This window comes from Merops nubicus, unplaced genomic scaffold (assembly GCF_000691845.1).
Source record: "Merops nubicus isolate BGI_N331 unplaced genomic scaffold, ASM69184v1 scaffold5713, whole genome shotgun sequence".
NCBI lineage: Eukaryota > Metazoa > Chordata > Aves > Coraciiformes > Meropidae > Merops > Merops nubicus.
Window position 1 is genome coordinate 8,941 of NW_008598138.1, and position 12,193 is coordinate 21,133.

At 50.8% G+C, this 12,193-nt stretch overlaps 1 protein-coding gene across 1 annotated transcript in view; it reads left to right on the forward strand.

Annotated features, from left to right (window-relative positions):
- Nucleotides 1-9,842, forward strand: part of SLC17A9 (solute carrier family 17 (vesicular nucleotide transporter), member 9) — a gene marked incomplete at its 5' end in the record, with an annotated part of 10,115 nt that extends 273 nt beyond the window's left edge. The window contains 11 exons of the mRNA XM_008936934.1: nucleotides 1,503-1,642; nucleotides 2,734-2,833; nucleotides 3,526-3,656; nucleotides 4,433-4,529; nucleotides 5,170-5,266; nucleotides 7,266-7,353; nucleotides 7,658-7,692; nucleotides 8,236-8,351; nucleotides 8,776-8,831; nucleotides 9,156-9,185; nucleotides 9,679-9,842. Of these exons, the coding sequence (XP_008935182.1) occupies nucleotides 1,503-1,642; nucleotides 2,734-2,833; nucleotides 3,526-3,656; nucleotides 4,433-4,529; nucleotides 5,170-5,266; nucleotides 7,266-7,353; nucleotides 7,658-7,692; nucleotides 8,236-8,351; nucleotides 8,776-8,831; nucleotides 9,156-9,185; nucleotides 9,679-9,842 (1,054 nt within the window). The remainder of the gene's footprint in view (nucleotides 1-1,502; nucleotides 1,643-2,733; nucleotides 2,834-3,525; nucleotides 3,657-4,432; nucleotides 4,530-5,169; nucleotides 5,267-7,265; nucleotides 7,354-7,657; nucleotides 7,693-8,235; nucleotides 8,352-8,775; nucleotides 8,832-9,155; nucleotides 9,186-9,678) is intronic.
- Between the last annotated feature and the right edge of the window lie 2,351 nt (nucleotides 9,843-12,193).

Genomic DNA, 12,193 nt, shown 5'->3' on the forward strand with positions numbered 1-12,193 from the left:
GTTGTGGTTGTGCCAGGTTTCACCCCTGGACCATGATGGGGTGGCAGGGAGAAGCTCTTCTCTCGTGTCCACGGGGAGAAGCTTTATGGGTGTGCTGGTTTTGGCTGGGATGGAGTTCACCGGGGCACCGCAGGTTGCTCTGAAAGCAGTTGAGGTCTCTTCATCAGCCTCATTCAGGGTGTGTAGCTGAGCCAGAAAGGACACATGGGGGTTTTTTTTGTTTTGTTTTGACTCTCCAGTTAGATTCCTGGGTCTTGAAATTGCTGCTGTGCTTTTAGGGCACAGGCAAAATCCCCAGCAAACACAAGAAGTGCCTACATGATCCTCGCTGCCTCGGCAGCTCCCGCAGAGCAGCTGCCAGGAGAGATCTGCAGCCATGGTCATCCACACTTGAGACCAACAGAGGGGTTTTTTTTCACTTGGAAACAGCAAAAAGCACTCTTATAACAGCATCATTTTTCAGTTGGAGGTCGTTTTTAGCACTGATTCAGTAACTGGAAGAAAAAAAGCAAACCCACAAGGTTACAAGCTGGTGAAAGAAATCGTGGGTGCAAAGCAGAGTTTATTTTAGAAAGTTGATAAATGCTGGTGCTCAGACAGAGTTCTGTAGCTTCTCACTGGGAGTGTGACTTGTCCACTAGCATGCAGCTTAATCCCAATGGTGCTGGACAACCATTTGGAAGGATTTCTAGCTGCCATCACTAACCACAAGAAGAAAGTGTTTTCCTTTTTGCAAGGAATACAGTTTTTTTCTATTTGATCTGCATAGTCTGTCTTTGTTTTCAGTTCAGCACCTCCAGTTTTTCCACCCTATATTCTCATGCAATCTTTTCAGAAGCAAGCCCCCATCAGAGTTTCCATCATGTTTGGGAAAACCCAAGTGTCTCCGTTTTATCATATCAATTAAAAACCAACTTCTCCAGCTAGCTGCAAGGAAAGATCTGAGTAATTATCTGCTCAAGATCCTTTCCCCATCCACCCTATTCTTAGTGAGGAGGGCTTTCCTATGAAACCTTTTGTGAGGAACACGTGCCTGGAAGGAGTTCACCATCCATCCAGTGCACAATGCTGTTTAATTATGTTCCTTAATAGCTTGCAAGCAAACGCCTGCAAAACCCCCTCGTGTCAACAGGCAGAGCTGGTGGAAGAGAAAACACCATCACTGGTTTAGAAAAGCAGAAGGGTGACAGCAGCTTGGGCTCCTCAGTCAGGAACCTGAGTGCATCAGTGCTGTGGTGTCTCTGGGGCTGGAGTTGGACAGTTGGAGGTGGCCAGGCTCCTAGTGAGAGCAGTGCCAGTGGCCAGCTACTCACTGCCTGCTCCAGGGGAGCAGGAGGTGGGAAAGAGGGAGGTCAGAGGGCCAAAGATGTTTGTAAGAGGAGAACAAGTTTGACTGAAAGGTTAAAAACAGGCTAAGCAGGGAAGAGCACTTGAGTCTTGACTGGAGGACTTTGCCCTTTCACCCTCCCCTTGGTTTTGATAATGTGTTTTCTGCCTTCCAGAATAGGAGGTGAGAAAGTCCTCCTCCTCTCAGCATCAGCCTGGGGGTTCCTCACCCTCCTCACCCCGCTGCTCACCCACATCACTTCTGCCCACCTCGTTTTTATGACCTCCTCCAGGTTCCTCATGGGGCTGCTGCAAGGTGAGACCCTTGTCCTGGGCACGTCTCTGTGTGTCTGTCTGTGTCGTGGGCACTGAATTCAGGTGCAAGTCATGTGCATGAACCCTTCTCCTGCCTGTCGAGCAATCCTCTGTCCCCAGCCTGCCCCCACATCCAGGAAGGGGAAAAAAGTGACATTTGTAGAGAATCCCACCAACAATCCCTTCCCCTGTAGAAATCTCTCTGCCAGGGAAGGGCTGCTGGCTTCTGAAATCATCATCACTGATCCTGTTGGATTTCCCATGTTTTAAAACTCCTTTGAAGCACTTGGGCAAAATTGGTCCTTGCTACAACTTTTGGATGATTTAGGATGATTTTCCTTCCCTCTTGCTGAGCTGCAGCAGTGGGGAGCTGTGGGGGTAAGGGCATTGGCACCGATGATCTACAGTGGCAGTGATGGTGATGAAACAGGATTATGGAGGAGGCACAAAGAAACCTTTCATGATGATGGATTCACTTATTTCATTTCATAGAATCATGGAATCACAGTGGTTGGGAAGGACCTCTAGGCTCATCAAATCCAACCTTCATCCCAGCCTCTCTTTAACCACTAGATCACAGCCTCAAGGGTTGCATCTACTCGTTTTTTGAACCTCTCCAGGGTGGTGACTGCACCACCTCCCTGGGCAGCCTGTTCCAGTGTTCTTCACCCTCTCAGTGAAGAAATTCTTCTTATGTCCAATCAAAACTCCCCCTGAGGCAACCTGAGGCCACTTCCCCTCATCCTACCATCAGTAATTTGGGAGAAGAGCCCAACACAAGCCTCACTCCAACCTCCCCTTAGGTAGTTGTAGAGAGCAATAAGGTCACTTCTCATCTTCTCCAGAGTAACTAACCCCATTCCCTCAGCTGGGCTTCCTAAGGGATGTTTCCAGCCCTCTCACCAGCCTCATTGCCCTTCTCTGCACCCCTCCATGTCCTCCTCATCCTGTGGTGCCCCAAGCTGGACGCAGCACTCAAGCTGTGGCCATATCCCTGTTTTGAGCTCACCAAAGGTTTTTTGCTGCTTTGTCTCAGTGTTTAGCACCTGCTGGGGCTTTTAAATTTGCTTTTGGCTTGTCCCTTGCTCGCAGGGGTGTATTTCCCATCCCTGGCCAGCCTGCTGTCCCAGAAGGTGCGGGAGAGCGAGCGAGCCTTCACCTACAGCACGGTGGGGACTGGTTCACAGTTTGGGTAAGTTCCAAAGGCTCTGAGCAGCGAGTCACAGTCTCTGCACATCTGACCTGATGAAATGCCACTAAACAGTTGGAGGCAAAACTCACAGCCCCAAAGTACATGTGGATCCCTGGATCCTTGAGGATACCGGCTGCAGCTGAGGAAGCCTCAGGCAGTTGCTGTCATGCATGTCATGGAGTTATTATTATTATTTTTCCTTTCTATTCAAGCCAGACTTTGAAGAGAGTTTTCAACATTTAATTACTATGGGAAGCAGCCTGATGCAGTAGGAAGAGCTGAGGCCAGCCCTAGACTGGTCACCTGCCCTCTCTGATAGATAAGCATAATAAAACCTCCCCACCTCCACTCATCTCCATGAGAACTTCCTTTCTGAGTGGAAGAGTTGCTTAAAAGCCAAAGAGAAATATTAAAGTGTTTCATCACCTAGTTTACTAGGGCACTCATTTCTTTTGCTGACTTACACTCTCTGAGAGACTTTCTGCACAGCAGCAGCCTCACTCTCTTCCCTCAGTGAGTGTGTCTCAGTGTGGGGCAGGGGAGCAGGAGGTCCCTTGGTGGTTTCTCCTGCCTTGCTGAGGATCCCGGGGTGCCATGCAGGGTACAGCATCCCCCCCAGGAAGCATCCCCCACTGACGTGCACAGCCCCAGCTCCCCCAGCCAGAGCTGTGACTGTGTGGTTTCCCTGGCAGGACGCTGGTGATCGGTGGGGCAGGATCTCTCCTCCTGGACTGGTATGGCTGGGAGAGCGTTTTCTACTTCTCTGGTTTGCTCACTTTGCTCTGGGTTTACTGCACCTGCAAGTACCTCCTGAGTGAGAAAGGTGAGTGCAGCCTCCTGCATCCCTCGGGCTGCCAGCTCTGCAGGCTCTGGGATGGTTCTTTTCTGCAGATCCCCTGGTTTCACACAAAGACCTTTTATTCAGAGGTCTCCTGCAATACACGCCGTGTCTCACCCTAAAGGCTCAACCCAGAAACAAAGTCATGAGCTCTTGCATTGCTCAGTTCCTTTTTCAAGTCCCACGCTGGATTTTGTTGCTGTCAAGAGCTTGATCTGACCCCTCAGCACTCTTAAGCACCAGTGAAAACACCAAACAGGGCATGAGCTTCAAAGTGGATTAAGCTAAAGCAGCACAAGATACTTACTGCAAACTACACAGAGCTTTTAAAAGCGAGTTAATGTGGAATATCTCCCCCCAGATAACTGCCTGGGAGTGATTCCACCCCTGAAGAAACCATTACAGCTGGCTACAGCATTTTCAGTGGGAGTGTGGTACATGGGAACCCAGCTCATCAGGGGATGGGCACATCCTGGTGCTGCACAAAACCCAAACCTGGTCCCTGCCCAAGGGATCCTGGTTTAATTCTAACAAGAGATGTAAGGAATGGGTGAAGGTGGCTGCATGGGGACGTGTGTGGGTGCAGCAGAAAAGTTTTGGTCAACATAACAAGGTGTTTTCATGAGCATTCAGTGTTGGTGTAGTCAGAAACCAAGGCTCCCAAGGAGATTAAAGGTAGTTGTGTAGTGTTCTCCCAGGGCTCCCTCCAGCTGCAGGGGTCACTGATCAGAGCTTGTCTCTGTATGCTCCTTTCCTTGCAGAACTCATCATCCCCAGAGACTATTTAACAAGAGGCCTCTCGGTATCCAAGCAGACCAAGGTTCCCTGGAAGCAGCTCTTTAAGAAGGCTCCAATCTGGTGAGTGGCTGCAGGTCCCTGGGTGTTGGCAGCACCCTCCTCCCAAGGGCTTTTTCTCCTCTCTGTGCTTATTTCTTCTGCCTATTTGTATTTTCTTCATTTCTTTATTGGGAAGCATTACCAGGTTTTCTAATCCCTTTTTTATAAATGAAGAAATAAAAAGTTAAGCTTGATAAAAGGCAGTTGGTGTTACTGGGAAATCTTTCTCCTTCACAACTGTCCTCTCCACATGCTCCTCCAGAGTGATGTTCTCCAGAGGTCTCGTTAGAAATGCTGCTTGTCATGGGCTCCTACAAAGTGCTGCTCAGGGGCACTGGATGGCACAGGCTGTGTTCTCGTGGCTGGCAAAACATCTTTTAATAGCCAATTTTTTGGGGGATGCTGCTTTTGGTTCCAAAGCTCACCCAAGCATCTTCCCAAGTGCTGTTTAAAGGTGGGGAGGAGAGTGATGGGGCTGTAGGGCAGCAAGCTCCTTCCTGCCTTGAGTAGCCGTGGAGGAGTTAGCTAGGAAAAAACCCTCAGGATGCAATGGGAGCACTGAGAGGGATTTATTTATAAACCAGGGGCTGAACTATTAGGTTACTGGGACCCAGTGGGACCTGTCACTCCTGATTATCTCCTCTCCACTGTGTGTTTTCAGGGCTGTCATCATTGCTCAGCTCTCTACAGCCAGCACGTTTTTCACTCTCCTCTCCTGGCTGCCAACCTTCTTTAAGGAAACTTTCCCTGAGTCAAAGGTAAGTTGCCTCTGAGACCCAGGCACTGCTGGTCTCTCTGCAGCTGCCAAAATGGGTTTGCTTTGGGAGGAAGATGATGGCAGAGGGTTAGATGTTACCTGCACACGGGTTTGGAGATGCAGACCTCCTCTCTCCAGGTAGGCGGGGGCTGGTTTCCAGTTGGTTGTTTAGGGATGCTGAAGTGAGGCAGAGCTGGGACACCTTCCAGGCAGGGAAGAGAGGCTCATATTCAGTGTTCAGGCTGCTTTTCTTCTGAGGAAAGGATGATTTTCAAATGGCACAGAGCTCACGACGTCATTCTGTCACAGATGACCACCACTCCTGGGATTTCGTGGGGTTTTTAACTGGACTGACATTGCCTAGCTCAGACCTTCCTGTGAAAATGGTGATTACCATTAAGAATGTGTACATTAAAAGTATTATAAAAGCTTCCCTCTCCTCAGCACAAAAAATGCTCCCATTTTTCAGAAACCTAGGCAGGGCTGAGAGCTGGCATTTTGCTTTTGCTCTCAGAAACTCAGACAACCTTTGCCACAATAGCTCTGTTGGGTTTTTACAGCTCCCAGAGCTGCTTACAGATGCCTTTTCAGATGACAACTGTAAGGCGCTTTACAGCAGCCCTGATATTTGTATTAAAACCATGCATTAAACCAGCAAACATATTGTTGGGACAAGATCTGTGCACCTCCAGTAATGTGCTTGTGCAGCAGTAATTTGCCATCTGGTCAGAATTAGATCCTGGTGCTTTTACATAAGGTGCTCTATATAATGTCCTGCATCTGATAATCGCTTCATACATTTTAATAAAAGGAGGAGGCTTGACTTTAAAGGGTGAAGGATAATCCTGAATGTGGGAAACCTATGTCACCTACTGGTCAGAGTCCCTTTCTGCAGGGAGCTGCCTTCACTGCCACCTCCACAGCTGCCTGGACCCATCTGGGTGGAGGTGATGGAGCTGATGGAGGGAGCTGGCTCGCTCTGCTCAGGGTGCTGGGCCACAGGGATGTGACAGAGGTGGTTTGGTGTGTTGGGTTTGACTTGCTGAGCAACCCCAGCTGGTGGAACAGACACCAGAGATATCACCTCACAAGCCCTAAGGGGTGATGTTTTCAAAAGTGACCGAGACCCAAAGTTTCAGAGGCACTGAAAGATGCACAAGGACCCTGGTAGGGTTTCCAGGAGCAGCTGAAACAGAATTATTCAAATCAAGGTTGTTCAGCCCTCCTGTGGGTCCTGAGGCCAGGTGAGGAAGGGAGGGATGTCTCCACGGGCTCTGAGCAAAGGAGGTGATGATGCTGGGCATGGTGGATGGATGAGAAGGTTCAACCAGCTGAGATGAAGCCCAGCCCAACCCACTCTGACTTAGCTCCTCGTGGGATCTGGGCACCAGAACGCCTCTGAGCAGCTGTAATCCAGATGAGCAGTAATCATCTGTGATTACAACTGTAGCAAGCTCACTTAATTGAAAATAGGCCAAAGTATGTTGCTACCCGTGATGTTACCTAATCCTGGCATTAGAGAATCCAGCTATGCTCCCTCAGCTCCACAGTAACGCTGCTAATGAGCTTGAAGCTGCTGCTGGAAATTTTGCTGGCAGCTTTACTGACGACCCACAGGGCAGAGTAAAATCTACAGCTTGCTTTGCAGGGCTCTGTGGCTCTCTGCCACATCACCTTTGCTGAACAGCAAACTTTGCCACGTTTAATCCTTCTTTCCCTGAGCAGTCAGAGCCTTCTGCCTCTCCCCTGGGTGCAGGGTCACCAGGGCAGAAGGAGAGACAGCAAACCTACAAATGCCACAGCCCTGTGATGTGTCTGCCCCCATGGAGACTTGGGAGTGGTGCAGGGAGTAGCTTGCTGTGCAAAGGGGCTTGAGATCCTCCAAGGAGTCCTGGCCACTTCATGGGTTTCCCTTTCTACAGATATCACGGACTAGCAAATTTTTTGCAACCAAGCTGAGCTCTGACAGCAAAACCCTCTTGATTTTTGCTCCTTTTCAGGGTTGGGTGTTTAATGTGGTCCCCTGGCTGGTTGCAATTCCAACGAGCTTGTTCAGTGGATTTCTGTCTGATCATTTAATCAACCAGGGTAAGAGCTCTTTTGGCTTTTCCTCAGCTCTTATTTTATGGGATGTGGAAAGAGGAGCTGGGTGGGAGGAGGTGGGTTTGTTCACAGGGAGAACTCAACCCAGCAGAAAGACAACGTGACATGAGAACAGAATAAATACTCCAGGGTCCAAGTCCCATCGTTGTGTTTGGGGCTCCCTTGGATCTCAGTTGCAACATCCACCAAAGAGACAAAATCTGACCCTTTGAAATCCAAACTTACCCTGGAGAACAAGAAGAGCCTCAGTGAGCTGTGCTGAACTCCATCTCTCCCTTTTCCCTTCCAGGGTACAGAACCATCACCGTTCGGAAGTTCATGCAGGTAAGAGAGCTGAAGCCACAGGAGAAGCACCTGAGCCACCTGCTGACCTCTGCTTACAGGGCAGATTAGACCTTTTGTGGAGCTTGGCTGGTAGATTTTGGTGGACAGAGGACAGGTTTGGTGGCTTTGCAGACTGATTGGTGGTCAGTGCACATGGGAGATGAGATCCAGAGGAAAACCCTCACCCAGGAGCAGAGCGTGAACCAACGGTGACAGTGGGCACAGAGACTGTCAGTGCTCCAAAGGGATTTTCTTCCACACACTGTCACCCCAAGTGGCCCCTTAGATAGTGAGGAAGTGGCACTAGGAGGAGGAGCAGAAATAGAGATGCTGGGTGAGGGCTCAGCTACCCTCTGCTCCGCAGCATCGCGTCCCTCCGGACAGACCTTGGGCACAGAGAGTCAGGACACCGGGGACACAAGAGGCTTGAGAAGCACCTGGTGCACCTCTTGCCAGTGTAGAAGGGAACAGCTTGTCCATGCAAAGAGTTCCTTTCTTCCTTACAGCAAATGTGCTGTGGTGTTGAAGTTTCTTCTCCTCCAGGTCGTGGGCTCCGGCGTCTCCAGTGTCTTTGCTTTGTGCCTGGGCCAGACCTCCAGCTTCTGCAAAGCCATCGTGTTTGCTTCTGCCTCCGTGGGCCTCCAGACCTTCAACCACAGGTGAGGGGAGAGGAGGACAGTGGCCATGGCCCTCAGCTCTCAGCTCTCAGCCACACGTGGCATTTCAGGCTCCCAGAGGAGGCTCCTGCGTGGCTGGGCGCTGGGGGTTGGCCCTGGGACCCCAGGGGGAGTTTGGGAGGGACCCAGCAAAACTCCAGCATGGGGAAGGGCTTGGACCAGCAAGTCCTGGGGCTGTGGAGTGGGAAGGGAATTGCTTTTTGGCCCCTTGGAGTGCTTGGGGGTGAATCCTTTTCCTCCTGGTACTCTCCCGTGCTGCTTCACTCTCAGCCTCTTTCCTCCTTTCTCCTGCCAGTGCCAGTTATTGCCCAGGAGCTTTTGTTTGACCTGCTAAGCTCAGTGTAGATGATGCAGAGCAGTCGTGGTCCATTAAAGCAGCCATTTTCCCCTCTCTGTTTCTCACCAGTGGCATTTCAGTGAACGTGCAGGACCTGGCCCCCTCGTGTGCTGGTTTGCTGTTTGGTAAGGACCTGGTGGGGTTTTGGTTGGGCTGGGAGCTTGGTGAGTACAGGAGGGTCCTCAGCACAGGGTTTGGGCAGGAGCAGCTCTGTGCAAGGTCTGCTCCATATGTGCAGCCTCATCTTCCTCCTGTGAGCAGGAAACCACCCACCCCAATGTGCCTTTCCAACTGCCAGGTGCTCACCTGCACCAGGGAGTGAGGGTGGCTGAGGGTTGGTTGTCCCAGCCACCAGCAGGGCATGAGCTGTGCGTGCACAGGGGCAGGTGGGAGCCCAGGTGAAGCTGCCCCTGGGTTCCCAGTGGCCAATTCCTTCCTCTTCTTTACAGGTGTTGGGAATACAGGTGGAGCCCTCCTAGGTAAGGTACCTGAGAATCATGGAAACATAGAATTGTAGAATTGTTCTGGGTGGAAGAGACCTTTAAGCTCATGGAGTCCAACCATCCCCCAGCACTGCCAGGTCCCCACTGCCCCGTGTCCCTCACCCCACAGCTCCACAGCTTGGAAACCCCTCTAGGGGTGGGGACTCCACCACTGCCCTGGGCAGCCTGGCACAGCCCTGGACAACCCTCCAGGGCAAGAAATTGTTCCTCAGGGCCAACCTCAACCTCCCCTGGGGCAACTTGAGGCTGTTTCCTCTTGTCCTGTCCCTTGTTCCTTGGGAGCAGAGCCCGACCTCCCCCTGGCTCCAGGCTCCTGTCAGGAGCTGTGCAGAGCCAGAAGGTCTCCCCTGAGCCTCCTTTGCTCCAGGCTACCTTCCTGCAGCTCCTCCTTTCCTGGGCAGTCCTCTCCTCACAGACAGGCAGGATCTGGCCCCAGAACCTTTGCAATCCTTTCTCTTCTCTGTCCCAGGCGTTGTCTGCGTGTACTTGGCTGGCTACCTGATTGAAACAACTGGCTCCTGGATTTCTGTCTTCAACCTGGTGGCTGCTGTCAACAGCATTGGTCTCTGTGCATTCCTCATGTTTGGAGAGGCCCAGAGGGTGGACACAGACTCTGCTTATATGGACCTCTAGGAACGAGTCCAGCACAAAACCAAAGGACAGGAGAGCATCACGTCTATGTGTCATTGCCACACAAGTGCCAAAGAACTTCTTTTTTTAGCTATTTAACAGGAAAAAAAAACTATACTGAGACCAAGATCGTAATGGGTCTGGATGAAACCCATGGGAGAAAAGAAATTTAGGATTCATTTTTTGCTCAGGGCATAGCTGGTGGCCTGCAGGGCTACCCAGCTCAACATCTCCAGTGAGGATACGACCCGAGTGACCTGTTTGCCCCGTCCATGTGGCCAAAGCAGCTCACCCAGCTTGTCCCCAAAGGCTGCTGAGGTGTGAGTGCTCTGTCCTGGGGCAGGGAGGGTGCTGGCTCTTGGGCTGCCATGCAGCACTGTCCTCTGATCTACATGGAAGGAGAAATCCAAGTGAACGTGCCTCTGACCTGAACCCTCCCTCGTGTGCCTTCATTCTGCAGCCTGCTCCCCAGGTGCAAGCCAGCTGCCCAAGAGAAGGGGTTGTGAGATGAGTTCAAGTCTTCCCTTCAGGGGATGTCCTCTGGCTGGATGTGGCCCCAGGGACATGAGGTGGCATCAGTGCTGCCTCCCCCACGGCTGCACCTCTCCCCAGAGCCCATCCTTGCTCAAGGGAAGAGCTCAAGGGCTCCCTCCTCTCCTGGGTCACTTCCCTCCATCCCTGAGCCAAGGTGGGACCACCTCCAATGTAAGAGTGGAGTAGAGCTGCAGACACCATGGTCAGGCTTAGCTGGGCTGACCCCGAGGTGTGGGTGCAGCTGAGGAACCCCCTGGGAGCTCTTTTGCCATTGCTGTGAATGTGTAGGGAGAACAGGTCACGTGCTGCTCTGTGGACCCCATGCCAAATGCTCTCTGCTCCATGAGACGTGTCCTCCACGTGCTCTCAAGGGGCTGCAGGAGGTTTTCCAAAGAGCCTGCAACAGGCAGGACCCCCTGCAGCTCCCCACGCACACACCTCTGAGCCTGGATGTCTTAAGTTATTTATAAATATTTTAAAATTTAAATACCAAATCCTCTATTTTATGTACTCGAGGCCTGATTCTGCGTGCTTGTTTTGAGTGGTACTCCCACCAAAACCCAAAGTGTTTCTAGAAGGGAAGGATTTACCAGCTCACAGTCTCTGGTTTTGTAGGATCTATTTTAAATGTGACATTTCATGGCAAAGCAATTCCTTGCTTTTCCCCCCACTCCTTGCTTTTCCCCCCACTCCTTGCTTGCAGCCTGGAAAGAATCTCTTTGATTTCTCTAGTGCTTACCAAAAAGCTTCAGCTGAGACCTGGGAGCAGATTTCCCAAAGGACCTCACCGTGCAGGAAAGCTGCAGGTTCAGATTCATAATGCTTTAAAAAAAATAATTATCCCTTGCTTCTCTTTATTTTGGCAAAATTTCTTGGGAGATATGTTGGAGCCATGTTAAGTTTCTGAATAATTGGGTTTAGAGTGAAAATACTGAAAGCCTTTTAATTGCAGAGTGACTAATGGGTGCCACTGGGCTAAGCTGAGCTACTTAGTGGGGGTATTAAGAGATAAAGATGTAACTGCCTCATGTCTTCACAAGAGAATGTAGGATCAGTGTGGCCTGACGAGGGGCCAGAGAGATAAGAAAGTATTTTTTTCCTCCTTCTGTGCTTTTTTTTTTTTCTGGTTTCTGCCACAGGCACAACCCTGGGTCTGGGGTGCTGCAGAGCCAGGACACACAAACGCTGCCAGGAAGCCTCTTAAAATCTGGATAAAACGGGGAGGGTGCCCAGAACCAGGCTGGCTGAGGAGCCCTGGGGCTGTGCAGGCATCTCTGCCAGCCTTGTCCCTCCTCCAGCCTCAGCAGGGTGTTTGCACAGCCTTTTCCTTAGCAACATGGGTTAAAAATGGTGAGTTTGGGTTTTGACACCCTTGGCTGTTCAGTGTCGCAGGTCAGGAGCAGGAGGAGTGAATTCTGGTTCTTTTTGCTCATTGCACCATTTCTTGTGGAAGAGCTGATGAGCTTAAATCACTCACATTCAAGCCATGCAGGCTGGGAAATTGGGAGCCAAACTCTTCAGAGGAAAGCCAAGGTTGCTGGCTGTGGCTTCTTTGCAAATGCAGCTAACGCCGTGCTGGGCTGCCCAGATTGTCTCTGTGAACTGGGTGAGAAGTTCAATATCTGGAGTACATGTGAGGCTTAGATTTCATTCTGTTCATACCTCTTTGGCCAAGTACTGAAACCATTTTCCATCACTGTGCTATTCTTTGTTGAGGCAGCCTTGCCAAATCTTGCTGTCTGAGAGCTTTTGTTGCAGAAAGACCTAAAACAATAAAGGGAGTGAATCATTTGCACACTGTCTGATTTTCCTTTGGGTGC